Source organism: Megalopta genalis, chromosome 2 (genome assembly GCF_051020955.1).
Source record: "Megalopta genalis isolate 19385.01 chromosome 2, iyMegGena1_principal, whole genome shotgun sequence".
Lineage (NCBI taxonomy): Eukaryota > Metazoa > Arthropoda > Insecta > Hymenoptera > Halictidae > Megalopta > Megalopta genalis.
The window spans coordinates 10,875,848-10,893,662 of record NC_135014.1 but is presented as its reverse complement, the minus strand read 5'-3'; the positions used below and the strand labels follow the sequence as shown (position 1 = coordinate 10,893,662).

The 17,815-nt window shown below is 34.2% G+C and overlaps 3 protein-coding genes across 11 annotated transcripts; 1 reads left to right on the top strand and 2 right to left on the bottom strand.

Annotated features, from left to right (window-relative positions):
* Window positions 1-40: 40 nt before the first annotated feature.
* Window positions 41-2,492, bottom strand: mRpS31 (mitochondrial ribosomal protein S31). Of its 3 annotated transcripts, XM_076518360.1 has the most exons (7): window positions 2,180-2,492; window positions 1,886-2,093; window positions 1,751-1,811; window positions 1,548-1,671; window positions 721-1,473; window positions 443-651; window positions 41-372 (listed from the first exon to the last, which is right to left on the bottom strand). In XM_076518360.1, the coding sequence occupies exons 1-7, from the start codon at window positions 2,203-2,205 to the stop codon at window positions 101-103; spliced, it is 1,653 nt and encodes a 550-aa protein (XP_076374475.1). In that variant the 5' UTR covers window positions 2,206-2,492; the 3' UTR covers window positions 41-100. The 3 variants fall into 3 exon arrangements, with proteins under 3 accessions (XP_076374475.1, XP_076374476.1, XP_076374477.1); XM_076518361.1 differs by lacking the exon at window positions 2,180-2,492 and having other exon boundaries at window positions 1,900-2,038; XM_076518362.1 differs by lacking the exon at window positions 2,180-2,492 and having other exon boundaries at window positions 1,755-1,811; window positions 1,886-1,943.
* Window positions 2,493-2,861: 369 nt separating this feature from the next.
* On the bottom strand, window positions 2,862-8,562 carry wapl (cohesin release factor wings apart-like). 3 transcript variants are annotated; one of them, XM_033471292.2, is made up of 12 exons: window positions 7,928-8,562; window positions 7,138-7,671; window positions 5,960-7,062; window positions 5,551-5,799; window positions 5,227-5,475; window positions 4,923-5,147; window positions 4,628-4,850; window positions 4,344-4,559; window positions 4,081-4,263; window positions 3,915-4,003; window positions 3,744-3,845; window positions 2,862-3,664 (listed from the first exon to the last, which is right to left on the bottom strand). In XM_033471292.2, the coding sequence occupies exons 1-12, from the start codon at window positions 8,109-8,111 to the stop codon at window positions 3,515-3,517; spliced, it is 3,507 nt and encodes a 1,168-aa protein (XP_033327183.2). In that variant the 5' UTR covers window positions 8,112-8,562; the 3' UTR covers window positions 2,862-3,514. The 3 variants fall into 3 exon arrangements, with proteins under 3 accessions (XP_033327183.2, XP_033327181.2, XP_033327182.2); XM_033471290.2 differs by having other exon boundaries at window positions 5,960-7,671; XM_033471291.2 differs by having other exon boundaries at window positions 5,960-7,671; window positions 7,970-8,562.
* A 265-nt stretch (window positions 8,563-8,827) lies between these two features.
* Window positions 8,828-16,647, top strand: LOC117220874 (ral GTPase-activating protein subunit beta). Of its 5 annotated transcripts, XM_033471283.2 has the most exons (24): window positions 8,828-9,446; window positions 9,520-9,940; window positions 10,080-10,106; window positions 10,212-10,426; window positions 10,502-10,685; window positions 10,758-11,018; window positions 11,228-11,419; window positions 11,595-11,699; window positions 11,772-11,912; window positions 11,974-12,212; window positions 12,284-12,514; window positions 12,597-12,750; window positions 12,815-12,922; window positions 13,314-13,415; window positions 13,651-13,791; window positions 13,873-13,887; window positions 13,954-14,114; window positions 14,177-14,350; window positions 14,433-14,842; window positions 14,914-15,325; window positions 15,400-15,712; window positions 15,781-16,044; window positions 16,106-16,355; window positions 16,425-16,647. In XM_033471283.2, the coding sequence occupies exons 1-24, from the start codon at window positions 9,411-9,413 to the stop codon at window positions 16,549-16,551; spliced, it is 4,683 nt and encodes a 1,560-aa protein (XP_033327174.1). In that variant the 5' UTR covers window positions 8,828-9,410; the 3' UTR covers window positions 16,552-16,647. The 5 variants fall into 5 exon arrangements, with proteins under 5 accessions (XP_033327174.1, XP_033327179.1, XP_033327177.1 ...); XM_033471288.2 differs by lacking the exon at window positions 13,314-13,415; XM_033471286.2 differs by lacking the exon at window positions 10,080-10,106 and having other exon boundaries at window positions 8,829-9,446.
* The last annotated feature ends 1,168 nt before the right edge of the window (window positions 16,648-17,815 follow it).

Here is a 17,815-nt window from a genome sequence, read left to right as displayed (position 1 = left end):
ATTTAATACTAGATTTAATCAAAATAAATCCACGGAAGTATTAATTATACAAATTTTTTTTTATTACACTCTCTTTTTTCCATATATACAGACAAGATTGTTATTGAGTTAGTTGAGCTTGTTTCTCTTTATTTTGTGCAATCTCTGTAAGCCCTAGTTTCTTTAGTAAATCATTTTTATTTTCAAAGAATTCTTTGTACCACATTATGTGATCATATTTCTCTTGAACCTTCAGATATGGATTTTTTGAAAGTCCAACACACACCAATTCCATAAAATGACGTATGGGACCTGTAGTTGGACACCATCCTGATAAATGTCGCTCCAAAAATACATGCTCTGAGAAATGTACATTCTGTTCCTCATCCATTCCTGTGTAATTTAAAAATATGTTATTTAACAAAATATTATGGAGAACAATGTACTATTTTCCTAATAGTACCTTGTTCATTGTCAATAGGGAACTTCCATAGTTTTCCCTCCTCAGTCCATTGAATCATTTCTTGAAATCCATTTTCTGGGTATTTTTTCATTAGCTCTTCCATATATTTCTTCTCACACATGCTCCATGTGTCAAGTTCAACAGTTTTTGGAGAAGTCACATTGATTCCATGAAAAATATTGTTATACTTACTCATATAATTTTGGTCCCTAAAATTAATTCAATATTGTAAGTACAAGCAAATGTCTTTACTTTTTATAATACAATGCGAACCAAACCATTCTTTAATTGCTTCCATATCATCATCAAATAATATGCAATGTAGAGACGAAATTCTAGTCATCCTTTCTTCTAGATGTATTTTATCCTTTATGCTTCTCCATTGCGAACTCAATTTGTCCACATCTTCATTCAACTCTACATTAAACTGCTTAATCAACAATGATCTGCTTATGGATGGCTCATATTTTTTTAGTTTTTCATTCTCCTTTTTTAATAGTGCCAGTTCAGTGTCCAAAAACTGTGATTGTGTTTTACGCTTCCCTAATAATTCCTTAATTATTGATGACTGTTTCTGCTCTCGTTGTTTCTCTCCTTCCTGCACTTGATGTTTTGATGGCGTTGTAGCACTCTTGTAGTCTTGTAGACTTTGTAGTTTCTCTTTCTTATGAGATATCCTTTGGCTTTTATACATTCTTCCTATTACAGACTGACTCGCTTTTAATTCTTCAAATATGGATGGTTCATTGCGTTTACTTATAGACTGTTGCATTTGTAGATCCTCTTGCTGTTGTTGCTCTTTCCGTAAGTTTTGTTTCTTTAAGGTCCTTTGTCTTGGACTCTTTTCGTTCTGACTTTTTTCTTTCAACGATATAATTACAGATGGTGTTCTTAAAGACATTTGATTTGGTGTTTTCAATTTATCTTTGTAATTTCCAAACTTTGAAGTTCTACTCTTATTTTTACTGTATATTTTACTTTCCTTTTTAAATCTATCAACTTCATTTTTTGACTCAAAACTTGGAGATTCGCTGCCATAAAATACATTACAGACATATTATAATACATAAATATTATTCATTCTACAAATATTATATATACATACGTGGCCTCTATAAGTTGTTTATTTTTCACAGTAGCAAGACTATATAGCAGTGAGGAAACAATTTTCTCTTTATCTCCACCAACTGATGAAGTTAGTAGTTCTGCTGCTTGCTTCATATGTTCCTCTAAAATGAAACATTAACTTTCAATTATTGATATAATGTTATTGATATAATTATTTTGAATTAGATTAAATATGCTTACCTACTTTCCTTTCTTTATTCTTTTCATTTATCTTCATATCCATCTCCTTTGAAGGTGATTTCTTTAAAAGAAATATGTAGAGTTACTATGTTTTTAAACAAATATTTATCAAATCAAAAGAAATAAAATGTTTACTTGAATCAAATGACCTATTAAATCATACAAGTCAATATCCTTTTTCTTTCCTGCATCAATATTATCAGTTCTTTTATTAGTTTGTTGTTGGTATTTGGTATTCTCTTCGCTATCAGAATCAGATGAATCTGATGAAGATGAATTGGAACTTAATCTAACTATATTATATTTAATATTTATCCATTTGTTGGGTATTATAATTTGCGTTCTAATATTTGTAAAAACAGATAATATTAGTTTCTAGGAAGAATGTTGTGGTTTGCAAATATTAACATGATTTATATCAATACTTACCTTAAAATATGACGTACAGATAACATTTTTATTATTATTGAACGGTATTACTGTTAGTATTGTTTACAATTGTGTAATGCAAGTGAAATAAATACCAAATAATCTCTATCACGCTACACTCTGGCATTAATTGAATTTATACTGCAATAAAAGACGTCAAACAGTTCTCAGGTTTATACATAGATATCATTTATTAATGATATGCTTATCTTAACATTAGTTTTCATAAATTTAATGCGATTATTGTACACAATTATTATAGTGTAAATATAAGGAATTGAAGTGTGGTGCAGGTTGGTATCATTCAGTTGTAGAATATCCTTGAAGTTAGCAATGAGTGATAACTTTAATCGAAATATTTCTCGAAATATTCAATTCAAAATAATGAACGCGTGTAAATTGCTTTTTTTTATTTATATTTATTATTAATAGAAAATTAAGGGGTGACTGAAAGTAAGACACTGTTTTAAGTCCTCTAATGCACAACGTATCTGAACGTTTATTAAAAAAATGCTTTATTTTACAAGTCCATAGCGTTCGAAGCTAGTTTATTGCATATTCATAACAATGTAATATATATCTCTGATTTTTTCCCTTATTTTATCAGGCAAAACACGCGACTAAAAGTGTTTTGTGAAATCATGCGCCTGTTAATGGGATCCAATAACTCGGAAACTGTGAATTTAAGATACAATTATAATTTATAAATTTTAATTTACAAGGCTTATGGTATAATCTTTAATATTAAAATGAACTTATATAATAATGCTATCTCGAAAATTTTAATCGGGTTGTAATAAACCCCAACACCCCGCCAATTACGTAATTAAGAGCTTACAAGGTAGATTAAAAGTAATCGGTAAAATTTGGGAATTTATGCGTTATTTTACAGCAAACGAATTAAAAATCCGGCAAGTACACTGTATGTTCTCGTAGTTTTCGTCAGACAGACCTTCATAAAAGTAAACAAGACATGATCGATTTGCTAAATCAGTTAATTGATAATAATACATACACGCCAGCCAAGAACTTAAGTAAGCTGTATGCGTAATTACAAAGCGCGTCTCTTATGATATTAGTTTCTCTGCGCGATTAATTAACAACTTACACTTAGTATCTAACTGTGTTACTGGTACTAGGGAGGAATAAGACAATTTAATGAAAGGTACAGCAATAAATTACGTAAGTGAATAAATATATATCAAAATATATGGTCAATATGAAACAGGTCCATCCATACTGCGATAGAAATTCCCTTCGTTGGACACATATAACTTTGGCTCCTTTTGCTTGCCAGGGTAATAAAAAACGTGAAGTGTTTGTAAAATATATCAATCAAGACGAAGACAAATCAAGCATTATGTTTGGATCTTCTAATGCTGGTAATGGTAATTCATTTTTCTCTTCCTCGACTCTGGCATCCGACATTTTTAGGAACTTAATCACCTTTTCAGTAGCAGCGATTCCGCAACTACTTACTTCATTCTATAAAAAATAAATTACATTTATGCTTAGCTTGATTCGATTACGAATGAGAGTAATTAGAAATATTTCGAGTAGTTACCGATGCCGTTAGATTCATGAAATTGAAAAATTTCTGAAGTACAGACACCATAGCGGTAAAATTATTATCTGGAAGTCTACTTCGTACCAACGATTCATAATCCTAGAAATAAACATTTTATTAGTATACTATGTCCATGATCCATCAGTGTTTCGTTTACTATTTACTCACCTTATTATCCATTATTAAGTAACCAAGTAGGAGTACAACGTACGCTCCAATTAAAGTATGTTCCATGTGGCGACCCGCCTTTTGCAATACTGAAAAAGAAAAAATATACTTCGCGCGTTGTTCTTTTCAACAACTTTATGGTATTGTTTAGTAACATTATACGAACATTTCGTAACAGTTTCTTCAATAAATTCCTCCTGAGATTTAGTTGTAGTCGACACAGTCTCCGTTTGCTCGCTATCTTTTTCCCCGTCTAAAATAGCATTTGTTTTTTGCTCTTCAGCACGTGCTAATTCCTCTTGTTTGTAGAAAAGGTCGATTAAAGATTCTACTCCGCTTTCTTCAGATGCTAAACGAAAAAAATAAATTATAATAAATTCCGATCATCATAAGAATGTACGCTACAGCTAAAATATATAGTATATTTACCATAAAAAATATTTTCTGGAGACGGGGGAGCTTTTGAATCGATAAGAATTTGTTTGTTATCATCACATTGTTCCACTAAATTTATCAACAGAATCAATGCCAACATCATCATATCGAAACGCTTCTCTTCAGGAAGTGACTCGGGAACGCGTAACAAAAGGTACAAACTGCAATCCAGAACTCCTGTTTGCGATCCTACTGATTTGCTTCCGAAAGCTGAAAAAGTGCGAATGTTATAAAACATAAAGATTAAGAAACCAAAGATTATAATAACGAGGGCTTACATTGTCTATTGAATCGATGTGTGAGATTGATCAGGACTTTAATAATAGCAAACAGACACTCTCTAATAACAGCACCAGTAGAAGTTTTATCACTCGGATCTATGGTTGGATAAATAGGAATTTCTTGTCCACAAAGATGGTACAAATTTGCTAATGTGCTGACTAAAACTCCATTTTCGTATTTCAATAAATATACTTGATTCTCCTCGTTCATGTGAGTAACCTGGGACAATATGAATACATTAATAATAATTTTTAACAGCACAATGTATCTATCTATCTATTTTATACTCACATTTTCTAATACACGTAGACATCTATCAACTTTACGTAATTTGTCTAATAAAGGATCTGACCAACCAGATCTCGTAATATCCTGAGCATTAATATGACGGTGACAATCTCTGATTGTTTTAACAATGTGTTCTAATCCTCCCAATTCTCTAAGTTCTTCTTTGAACCATTCGCCAGCACGTTTCGATGTAAGACTGAGAAGTGTTTCCATAGCAAGTTGACCAACCTAAAATATATGAGTAAATAAATAAATGATTTAATTATCACTAGTTTCGTATTGGAAATTATAAGAAAAATATATTTACGGTGATATTATCCAGATTTAAATGTTTCGCGTGTCCTTGAGCTTGAATATCAGCACATAATTGGCGTACTTTCTCTCTATTCTTTAACAATTCAGCCCCGCTAAGGCCACAATCGTCGAGCGCATCTTTGTGACTGGCATCAGATTCTAACAAACTTAACATTAATTCCAAGCAATCCCGATCTAAATCCATAGCTAAACGGTCTTGACTTAATACAAACATTACTGTTGCTGTACACAAAGCAAGGCTCTGAAATAAAAGAAATATATAATAATATTTGTTAGAGATTATTAAAATTGAATTTAATCTTTACAATATAAATACCTGGTCCTTGGTCGCGTCATGAAGTGCTTTGAAAAACTTGGCAACTGTTCCATGAGCACGTACATGCATTCGAAACGCGGGTGCCATGCATTTGCTAGCTAATCGTATAGCTGAAAGACAACGAGTAGCATTCGGATTGTTCTCCCTTAAAGTGTCTAATATATATTCAACATCGTCATTAAACTCTTGAAATTCTCCACTTTCTTGAATTTGATGTGCTTTTTTTACATTCTTTACTACAGTGTAAAACTGAAAAGTAAATCTCATATTAGTATATATATATATTTTTTAATTAATTAATAAATTAGCTTTTCGTGAGATCAACGGTAAAGAACTCTTTGTTATACAAAAGACAAAAAATAGACAGTAAAAAATAACAATATAACAATTCCTAGTTTAATATACATACACCCTTAACTTTCTTGCCACAACGAATGCTAGTTATAGCATCGGATTCATCCTCAAAACCTGCAACAGTTTCAGGATATGTGACAACTCTTGTCAGTTGCGAAGGGTCGAATTCTTCCTCGTATTCTACAGGCCCGGTATTGCTATGGGATCCTGAAGCAGTAGTTGGTGTATCACTACCCGCAGTAGCAGTATCTGCGGTATTTGATTCTTTATCGCTATCACACCATTTATGTTTATACAGCGCCCTTCTTTTATTTCCGTTTGTTGCACCTGTAGAGCGACTTTTAAAAATGCTACCTTTTTTGGTAGCAGGTTTCTGAATAGCTGCAGATGGTGCATTTTGGGGTTGAGACTCTACTACCGTGCTTGTTACGTGTAAAGCTATGTCACTTTCTGCATTACCACTGATACCTTCACTATCGTCGCTACCAGAAAACCAATCTTGATCAACTAAGGTTTTAGCTGTAGCTGTGTCGTTGTCACTAGCTCGAGGTGGTTGTTCGGTTTCTACTTCGTGATCTGGTTCTGGTTCTGGTTCTAGTTCTGGTTCAGGCTCCGGTTCTGGCTCCAATTCGTGTTCTGGCTCCAATTCATGTTCTGGTTCCGGTTCGGGTATACGAACCGTTTCAGGTTGCGATGCCGGTTCGGGCTGCGGAGTAGGCTCCGAGATCACCTCGTTCGTCGGAATATCTATCGAACAGTGTTGAACTTCGTCCGGAACGGTTCCAACAGTTTCCTCGTTTTCTGATGCATTCATTATCATTGGTCTCGTCTGCAGAGGATCAGAATCATTCGACAATATGTCGATCAGTTCCTGTGTTGTAGTTGGCAGTGGTTGATCACGCCCAATTAATGGTTCGATTGCTGGCTTGCAGGCATATGTTGAACCACAATCAGTCTTAACGATATCGTAATGTGATATTAAGGTATTGTTGGAATCGGTGACGGATTTTCTAAGCGTTAAAGAAAGACCAGAACTATGCGAATTGGGAGTTACCGGTGTTGCAGACACAGCAGAGGATGGTGTTGAATCTAAATGCAGATTTTTGGTTCGACTACGAGTGGTTCTTCTCATCTCGGAATTTTCTAATGGTATTGTAACTGTGGAAACAATAGGTTGTTGAGAACGGACTGTTTTATGATCAGATTTTAGCGTGTCCGTATTAACATTCTTACGTTCGACATCCGTTTTCGTCGGACTCATAAGTGGTGTTGAAATTCTGTACGTTTCAGGTTCAGGATCTGGAGCAGGCTGAACGTTTGCACACACTAATCGTGCTGTGCCTTTGCATATTCTCAATACGATAGGTGGCTTTCCTTCCTCCCTGCTAGGAGTTACATCGTTATTGGTTGCATCTAAAGTTTCTGTTATCTTTTTAGCCGGAGCATTCGACACTTTCGTCACAGATTGCTTTGGTGGCAGAGGCGGCTGCAGAGTCGCTTTTGGAGGACGTGTTCGTCCATAATGTGAATCAGGTACTTGTTTGTATATTGCCACATCCTGGCGAGATTCTTCTATCGGAGGTGGAACATTTCTACTCTTAAAAAACTTCTTAGGTTTAACAACCGGTGGTGCTACATCTGGCTTATTGTCTGGATCAGTTTCAAACGAAAACGGATCTTTTCCAGAATTAACGCGAGCGTTTTGATTTCCATAATCGAGCTTTATTCTCTTTGCACCAAATGTATTATGTATATCATCTCTTCTTCCTATTCCCAAACAAATATTTTTATCAAAATAAAATTTTAGAGCATGCAGTTTTTTAAATACTATACTTAAATATAAACATGTAAATATAATGTAGAAAATAAATTCTACAAATTACGCATTGATGTTGCATTAATTAGATGTTGAATGTGCGAGGAACATTTGTTAATCCATATATACATATATATAATATATGTGAGTATTTACGATACAACATAATGATACATGCAACTATGATCGATAATGAGAAAAGCATACCATTGATATTTGTGCTTCTGATAGATGTGAAAGATGTAATACCCCATTTTCCAACAGTGCCTGCTGATTTAGCAGCAGAAGGTCGATTGCTGTTCTCCCTAAAAAGCTTATCGAATTGAATGCTCCCAGGTGTCACACTGCTGACCTTACGGCTGTAAGATTTTGTGTAACTACGGGACGTCATGTTGTATTCTTCGATATTTCAAAAACGTTCCACATCTCAATAGACCATTGACTGTTCGCACGGTTGCGGTGAAATGTTGCGAAAGAAAACGAAGCTTCAACACATAGGAGCCTCGTTCACCGTGATAAATTGAAAGTTCGTAAGGAAAAAAATCAAGAACCAATATATTCGGAACATATGAAAGAAACAAACGCCATGTTTCATTCGCTATTTATCCCGATGCACAAATTTACGAAAGTATAGCTCTCAAATTCGATTTTGATATGGAAACATTATCCTTATACCCATTGTTCTCAATCTCGTGTTCACACTTATTCCTTAAGTATCGTGATTTTTATATATCCTCATAAGTATAACTAAAAATATTAGTCATAACATGATCTTGAGCCATCTGTCGATGTTTTTCGTTTCAAGATTTAGATACATACCACACACAAAAAAACGAGCAATACAATACACAAGATTGTAATATGTACTTGTCGTCCTATCCAGTAGGTAGAGCCAACAAGCAAAGATTCTCCTATATCTCCTGTCTACCTTACCGGTAGAAAATCATCCAATCAAAATTTGTTTTATATAACGAATAAATCATACAATCTTTTAGCTTCAATTTCTGATTTGTGAATCTTCATTTTTTACAAGCGCTTAATGTTTTATACGTGGATATAAATCACTCCTAATATGTACCCTCTGTTTTACACAGTTTGCTCGGTCTGTTAGTTATTTTTTCTGTTCCAAAATACTTTAACTATACGTTAAAAAATATCTTTCTTGAAATTTACTGATACTTAATTTACTGAGAGAAGTAAAATATTCTATTGTTCTTATAATAAATATTTAAATATTATTTGGCCAATTACTTTGTAATTTGTACTAATATAACATTAATACATTCGACTTCATGTATATACATAATTTCGTATAACAATATTTACCATAGGGATATATGTATTCGTAGGGGAAAAAAATCGGGGTTCCTAATTAATCTAATTATACACTGTGGGCTGTATATAAATGACCAATAGAAATTGTGGGCCTAATGATTGCTATATTCATGGCGGTGTCTACCTGTCAAATAATATACGTCCAAATGTCAAAGTTTATATATGTACATAAATTTTATAACATCGACTACTTGCAAAACTATGTATAACTTTGCACTTTGACCGTGCGATTTTTACACATATCATATAAAATGAGCAGCGCTCTATTATAAATAAGGTTAAAAAGATACATGTGAGATTTTACTTTCTCTTTATTAGTTCTTAATTATAGGACGTCGAAAGTGTATAATAATCTATGAATTTAGGCGTATTTAATAGAGTTAATCTTAAGGTAATTTTTCGTTTTCTATTATTTGCCTTTTGTTCGTTTGATAGTATTGTATATTAATGTTTATATATTTTAGGACTCCCAAGGAGGAATGTATTCCGAATGGGCTTCTCTAAGCATTTTAGTTCAACAAGGTTCGGAAGAAAGTCAAAGTGTGCTAGAAAAATTCTCTCCTGGAGCAGGAAAAGAAGTAGCTTTGTCCATTGTACGTCAACTAGCGGCAAATCTTGGTATAACCCAAGCAGCCGAGCCTAGTCCATTGTGCACAGATAAAGAAGTGCAATGGTGTATGGAAGTGATATGTTTTGGATTATCTTTGCCCTTGGCTGAACATGATACAGTCAGAGACTGTGTTAATGTGTATTGCGAATGGCTATCAGCATTGTACTCTACACCAAAGATTTGTGTACCTACACCTATTATAGATGATCCTAATTTCTATGCCAGAAAAATAATAAGCCATTTCCATAATTTATTTGTTCCACGAAAAGGAGAAGGTAAAGTTAATAGCTTCATGCTTTCTTCTTTCTTCTTTTTCTATGTAATAAATTCATAAGCCACTTCACATTAGTGAAATTATTTATCAAATTATGAAGAATTACATCTAACAGTCTGCAATGATCTTTTTTTTCATAGTCTGGCCATTTTTATATCAGGATCTAGGTAATTTGTACTTGAAAGAACTATATTTCTTACTTAATAGATTAATACTTTTATAAGTAAATTATACATAGAGTGCATCTGTAAAACATTGAATGTTATTTATAGGAACTGACACAATTAATAGACAGGCTGTTTTGTGTCATAGAGTACTTAGAACACTACAACAAATTGCAAGAGGTCCAGCAAATTTAGAAAGGGAAACGTGGGAAAGCTTGCTATTGTTTTTGATTGGAATTAATGATGCCCTTTTAGCTCCTCCAGCAACCAGGGAAGATGCTGGAGAACAGTTATGTGAAAGAGTTCTAGGTGTACTTTTAGAGGTATAATGCGCTGTAAAAATGTATTAATGTTAAGCATATTCTAAACACTACTAAATGTATACAAAATTGTTTCAGGTTTGGCTGGTGGCCTGTGAACGTAATTTCCCTTCTCCACCGTTATGGCGTACTTTACGGGAGTCTTGTCTTCGATGGAGGCACAGATTAGCATTGGTAGAACAATGGAATCGCGTTTGTCTTGCTCTTACTGCAAGATTATTACAAATTATGTATGGCCCAATGTTCCCGGAACTAAAAATAAGTTAGTTAATCTTATTAGTAATTTATTGTAACATTGATATTAGTAGTTTCTAATATATAATTATATGTTTAGGCGAAGAAGACTCTCAGCTTGTACCACCTACAATGTCGGATGAAGCGGTAGCTCAAGCATGGTACAGACTTTTAAGAACTATAGGAGACCCTGTAGATTTATGTAGACCGGCCGTTGTTTCGCAAACTCAGGCATTTTTACAGTATGCTATTGCAAGTCCAAACGTCATAGATCCTTGTCAGCATCCTTGCTTACAAAGTTTACCACAAATATTTCTGAAAGCCATAAAAGGTATAGCAGGTCAAGTTGATGCTTTTCTTGGTAAGTAAATGTCACCGATTATATTATGTATAAAGTTGTAATAGAAAGACACGATCGATGTTACATGAATTATAAAAATAAGTTGTACATTATTGCCACAGATATCGCAGATAATAATTTTTTTAACCTGTTTCTACTTTCAAAAGTAGCACATTTACTCTCCAGCTTACTTTCCTGGTGATGGTTGCACGCAGTCATAAATGTTTTAGGAGTTTCACAGGCATGTTGCTGGGAAGAGTGTTGCGTTTCTTCTATGGCATCTGGATCTGCTAGTATTGGCAGTGGGGGTGTAGGGTGGGACAAATCAAGTGGCAAAGATCTGACACAGCCTTCTCCTACACCTCCAACACAGCGCAGACTTGCCAAAAGTTTCAGTGTTACTCCTTCTGCCGTCACTAAGGGTATTCAGCACTTCTCTTCTGATCTTTTGTAATTGCATCATTGAAATTCAGTGATGTTGTATATTAATTGTATATACATATATATGTATCTTAAATTATTTCTTCTCTTAGCCAAGTATTATAAAAAATTGCTTGATATATATAAAATAAATTTCATTATTCTTTCCAATTGTAGGAATTCCAAAAGCTTCTTTAATTGGCTTAACAACGAGTCGTGTTTCTAGTACACCACCCATGTTAATATCAAACTCTGGACCTTCATCTGCTTCGAGTACAACCTGTAAGATTTCATAAATATTGATTACATAGAATGTCGAACTTATAATATTATTTGTTGTTTTCATTTTTTCAGCTATGACATCCTTGGTCCAAGACATCAGACCTCCTTTAGCTCCGGGGCGCCCAAAATGCAATAGTATATTGCATCTTTTTGGGGAATGGTTGTTCGAAGCTGCATTTATAGGCACCGATGGATGGTCACAAAATTTACCACGTAAATATTAAATAATCAAATGCGTTGGATAGTTATAACTATTACTTTTATTATTACACAGAACCATCGGGTGCGACGAAACGTCCGTCTTCTGTACTTGTCGAAGGTCCTAGTTCATTACAAGAACCAATTAACGATGTTCCACCAACACTTTGCATAGATCGTTACGAATCTGGAAGAGCAGAAGCGTTGGGTGCACTGTGTAGAATATTTTGCTCTAAAAAGACTGGAGAAGAAATTTTACCGGTGTATTTAGCTAGATTTTATCAAGCGATGCAGCACGGACTCAAAGTTGACGAGGTAATCATTTATTTACAGAACATAGTTCTTATAAAAATGCATGCAATATTAATTTACTAATTTATTTGCAGTCTCGTGAATGCGGCGAAACGTTAGCGAGCATTCTTTTGAATTCTGCGGATTTATTTCGTTTAGACTTAAATGGAGTACAAGTAGTAGTGCCTGCGGTGATATCAGCATTGGAAACTGTACTTCCGGAAAAGGATTTAAAGTTAAAGTCCAGCATAGTCTCAAAACCTGATTTACGTAGAGCCTCCATACATTTATTAATATCAATGTTGGCGCTACCCCTTCATTTTCAAGTAACTAGTTTAATTTTATCAATCACATTTATGTTTGTATCTATTGTGTCACGTGTAACAATTATATGTAACATCTTTGTAGAATTTGACTATTAAGGAATTGCCATCGTTTTCGAATCCAATGATTCCGGACAAAGGTCACGTAACATTTGCACAATTAAAATCAAGACTTATGAACTTGCTTATAAACGCACTGCAAGTTGAAACCGATCCTCAGAATACTCATATGTTATTAGGCAAGTCAGAAACTCAATTTATTGGAGCATTCGCAATTAAATTGTTAATACTCTTGTTTTCTAGGGGCTCTATTATTAAGCGTACAAGACTCTGCGGCAGCAGAAGAAGTAGAACAAGTCACTCAACCCGATACTATCGCTCATGATTCCACCGTCAATTTATTATCATCAGGTTTGTTGTCTTTTGCGATTCAAGGAACATTGGCTTGTATACATTATATACAAATACTGAATGCACCGTTTTAAATCTTTTGAGATTAATTATCATTCGTATTCATACTTGAAAAGTAATTGTAAGCTGCATAATTCCAGCAATAGTTTATTCTGGAGTTAATGTTCTGTTGTTTGATATGGCAGCTCATTAATATCTTCCAGTCGCTTGCATACAAAAGTCTAGAGATACAGGCATACTTATGCGATGTAAGATCATGATGCTTATTACTTTTAATTATACTCTATTTGCTTTTATGCGTGCTTGTGTGATACGTCATTCGTTTGTATTATTATGAGTTGTGTTTTGTTGTGCATTCGCCATTGTGTACCGTCTCATCATCGCTTGATAGTCACCAGCGATTCAGCCAGTCAAATAAGTATATCCAGTGATCAACGATCGCTCGGCGAGGCCTCTGATATTGCAACTCTTCAAGAGGAGTGTATTGCATTCGGTAAATACAAGTACATATTTCTAAGTAATTCAGCAGTCTATTACTGTGCTCATACGAAATATCGTTAAATATCATCTTATTTTATTCATTTCTGTATTTCTGTTACACATTCAAGCTTTTTTGGACAGTTCTGTATACAGGCTTGCATTTTGAAAGACTTTATCATATATCTAATTACGCAATGATATCTTGAAAGTTGAATAGTTATGATTAAAAATTTGAGACGTTATTGCAGATTCGGCTCATGCGCTTTCGGTACGAGCAACATATTTGGTTTGCCATAGATTAATATCGTCATGGAAAACGGACCTAAACATTTCATTGGCAGCTCTTGAAATACTATCTGGATTGGCAAGAACACGCATACGTGAAACAGGTACGCACATTTTATCAAAACAATTTTTAAAATTTGTGAACCTTCCAATCTGTAATACGAAATAATCTGTATTACATGCAGCAAGGAAATTAACAGGTCATATTATATTTTATTGTACAAATATATTGAAGCAGCATTATTCAATTTTACAAAATTTTACAGATGCATTGGAATGCAAACGTGCTGTAAAATGGCTCTGCGATTATATTGCCTATCAATGTTGGCGTCCTCCTCCAGCTCACTCAAAGGATCTTCATTCATCCATTGTTGCTGCTTTCAGTTGCTTAACTATTTGGTTAACAGCTCATTCACAATTATTACAAGTTAGTACTCTTTATCCTTTAGTCTGATAGTTGTAATTAATTAATTGTAATTACATTTCCAGGATAAAGATTGCTTAACAACAGTTTTGGAAGTCGTCGAGCTTGGCGTATCAGGAACGAAAAGTGTAGGGAAGCCTGGAGAACCTATTAAAATGAAAGATGAAAAAGAACTGAAACCAGCTTCTATGCGCGTCAGGGATGCAGCTGAAGCACTGCTTACTGTTATTCTCGAACAAGTAACATTCTAAATGATTTGCTTTCTAGCAGATTTACGTTTTCTATAGTGACAATCTTTTAAACAAATCATTACGATTATAGGTTGGCTATTTTCCAAGCGCATGTGGAGCACAGTCATTGTCATCTTTATTAGATGAAGTTTCGCTTCTTCGACATTGCAATAGCTGGACAGGTGGTCGAGTACCGCGTCAAGCAGCAGTTGAAAGATTTCGTTACTTCGTTGCCGAAAACGCTACTATATTAGCTTTATTGGAGGAACCACTTGGAAATGATCAAGATCCGCAACCCACTGTCACAGTATTAATACGTGGACCATTTGGTAGACACGCATGGACAATGCAGCTTCGACATTTGCCAAGACATAGATCAAGTATAAGAAGTATAACTACAAATCCCGGTCGACCACTGCCATTAGCAGAAGCTGCTCCAAGAACCGATTATAAACCTAAATTCTTCCCTGATAATGTTGATCGAATTCCTCACTGCAAAGTGTACGTTTTTATATTTTTATTGAAATGTTGAGAATTAATGTTGGTTAAGCTCATTAAATTCTCTCTTTCAGTGATGAATCAATACCAAGTCTCGAAGCAGTCATGAATGACAACAACGTGGTAAGAAATGAGCATCAAACGTTGTCCCAGTTATTGGAACGTCAAATGAACATTGAGTCAAAGTATTGCGATGCAAATGAGAAAGCATCCGATGAGAAAACAGAGGAGTGCGTACCTCCACAAATTTGTCATGAGTTTCAAACTGCGCGTCTCTTTTTAAGCCACTTTGGCTTCTTGAACATGGAGCCTAAAGAGGACGACGAATCAAGAAATAATGGCCTAATTGCATTAGATCCGACTATTCCAGGATTTTGTCAGGATTTAGAAACTTTGGATAACATTAGTCCAAGAATGTGTGACACCGTATACATTTTTTATGTTAAAGCAGGCCAGAAAACTGCGACAGAAATATTGTCTAACGTAGTAAGAATTATTTTGATTTTAATCGTCACAATATTAAATACACATATCTATATAAAAAATTTTTGCTTTTATAGTTGCACGAAGCAAACGTATCACCAAATTTTTTGGAATTTTTAAATTCCCTCGGATGGCCAGTGTCGGTATCAGCACATGCTGGTTGGACAGGCCATGTTTCCACATCGTGGAGGGTGACTCCACAATTAAATGTACCACAACCAGCCCACAGTGATCATGGTGGAGCTTTGTACAATGGTGATACCCATGTGCTTTATTGGGCAGACGTTAGTTCAGAAATTGCATTTGTTGTGCCAACTCAATCAAATAATATGTTGAGTTCAGACTCATTAGAAGAAGCAAGTTATTCTAGCGATATTAGTGCTAATCAAGGTATCAAATATGGTATTGATGGAAAAAATGCATTAACATATATCATAGTATACGTGTAATCATTGCAGTTTGGTTTGAGAAAAGTATTAACGACAGTAACAGTTACCGGAATTATGGGACAGGCCAGAGTACTATACAAACTTCACGGGCCATGTCATTAGATCTAGAAAAGCAGCCCCCAAGTTTAACAGGATCTAGCCCGTCCAGTTCCTCTAGCGCGGATCCAGTTAAGCCAAGAAGAACTACAAAACAAGTTTTGCCTGTGCAAAGTGACATTAAAATCATGGTCGTTTGGCTAGAAAGTTTGGAGGACTATGCCCAATTTCCAATTGGTACTTTTATTTTTTAATTACTTCATAATTGAAATTAAAATTACATGGTAAAATTTTACAGGTGATCTTCTCTCTTGTACGTATACCGGTCTTGAACAGACTAGAATAATCCAACCACCGGACGTGCAAGTTATTTTTCTCCAAGCGCTCAGTAGCGGATTAATGAGAGTTAGATTACAAGGTCCGGTTTCTAGAATCAATTTAGCTACCCCTTTAATTGATGGGATGGTTGTGTCGAGAAGGGTATTAGGAACGCTTGTTAGGCAAACGGCGTTGAATATGGGACGTAGAAAAAGGCTAGATAACGATAGGTACGTAGGAATGAACGAAATCTTTTATTAGAGAACATTAATACATTCAGCATTTATGGTGTGTTACAGCTATCATCCGCCGCACGTACGTAGGCGTTTAAAAATCCAAGAAATGGTACAAAAGTACAGAAAAAATTTGACTGATCCAGAATTATTAACACTATTATTTAGCAGCACTCAAACTTATCAAGTGTAACGGAATGGATAAACGTCCAATAAAATTTGCATTAATAATATTACATCATATATAACTGTATATATGTTTTAATATACAAATTATAGTATAAAATAATATAGTATAGAAGTCTATTTATGAAATCAGCACAATATTAATAATCCTATAAATGGAATATCAATATCTGCAACAAAAATCTAAAGATTTAATAACTTTTTTAATAAAAGGTAGGAATAGTGGAGAATTATTATGTTATACAATTGATAACAGCTTTAAAATAATTCTATAATATAAAACATATTATTACGTGTGTTTACATATGTATTCTGTGTATATACCAACTACATACCCATGATAAGCATACAATAACTTTTATTTATATTTGAAATAATTATTTTCTACTGTAGGGTATACATGAAATGTATACAATTATCAAGTATGTGTTCAAATAAATGCATACATACAAAAAAATATATTCATTCACGTTTACCCGTGTTGTTATGTATATCTAGATAAGAACAAGGTTGCAGGAAAAAAACTAGACAGATGTAATTAAGTATAATTACATAAACCACACTTTATTATGAACATTTCTCACGAACGAAAAGGTTTTCAACAATTCAAGTAATAAAACATTGGAAGACGCTCACAACTGCTATAACAAAAGTACTCGATTTGTACACAGAAACATGACGAATACAAAGGGTTTACATAAGAATTTCGATAACAGTATTGATAATAAGTAGGAAATTATGTTGTGGTTGAATCTTCACATATTATATATCTAAACGACATTGTCATCGTATATCAACGTCAAATTTTAGCTACATCATTCTGTTACGTTACTATGTATACTGCAACACTTTCAATGAAATATCTGCGTAGCGCGACAACGCATCTGTTCTTTTTATTGCCGCGTGAACAGAAGGAATTACCATCAAGGTTAGGCCTCAATGAATGCAATTCTGATTAAAATGTTGCTTCCGACAATAACACTCAATTATTGGATTGCAATGAATTTATTACAATTATAAAATTTTTATTTTGACTGCAAGCTAATCACACACAAAAAAAAAAATCTCGTAGACAAAGGAATCAAAATCATTCCTTTTTTGGTAAACAATCGATCAACCGATGTTCCCTTTATTTATCGATACAGTTTCAATTAATTGCTTATCATATCAGTCGCGGTGACAGATTACGATATAAAAACGCAATGTAATACAGGGACAAATTGCCTTTCGATTGCAACATAATTGTTCACTCAGAGGATCTTATGGAGATC

Coding starts and splice junctions, on each gene's coding strand:
- mRpS31 (XM_076518360.1), bottom strand. CDS start 2,205: ATGTTATCTGTACGTCATATTTTAAG. Junction 1,812..1,885: donor TAATAGGTCATTTGATTCAA/GTAAACATTTTA, acceptor TTTCTTTTAAAG/AAATCACCTTCAAAGGAGAT. Junction 1,474..1,547: donor AAACAACTTATAGAGGCCAC/GTATGTATATAT, acceptor ATTTTATGGCAG/CGAATCTCCAAGTTTTGAGT.
- wapl (XM_033471290.2), bottom strand. CDS start 8,111: ATGACGTCCCGTAGTTACACAAAATCTTACAGCCGTAAGGTCAGCAGT. Junction 7,672..7,927: donor CAGAAGCACAAATATCAATG/GTATGCTTTTCT, acceptor GTTTGGGAATAG/GAAGAAGAGATGATATACAT. Junction 4,264..4,343: donor TCCAGAAAATATTTTTTATG/GTAAATATACTA, acceptor TTTTTCGTTTAG/CATCTGAAGAAAGCGGAGTA.
- LOC117220874 (XM_033471283.2), top strand. CDS start 9,411: ATGAATTTAGGCGTATTTAATAGAGTTAATCTTAAG. Junction 11,913..11,973: donor ATGGTCACAAAATTTACCAC/GTAAATATTAAA, acceptor ATTATTACACAG/AACCATCGGGTGCGACGAAA. Junction 16,045..16,105: donor CTATGCCCAATTTCCAATTG/GTACTTTTATTT, acceptor AAAATTTTACAG/GTGATCTTCTCTCTTGTACG.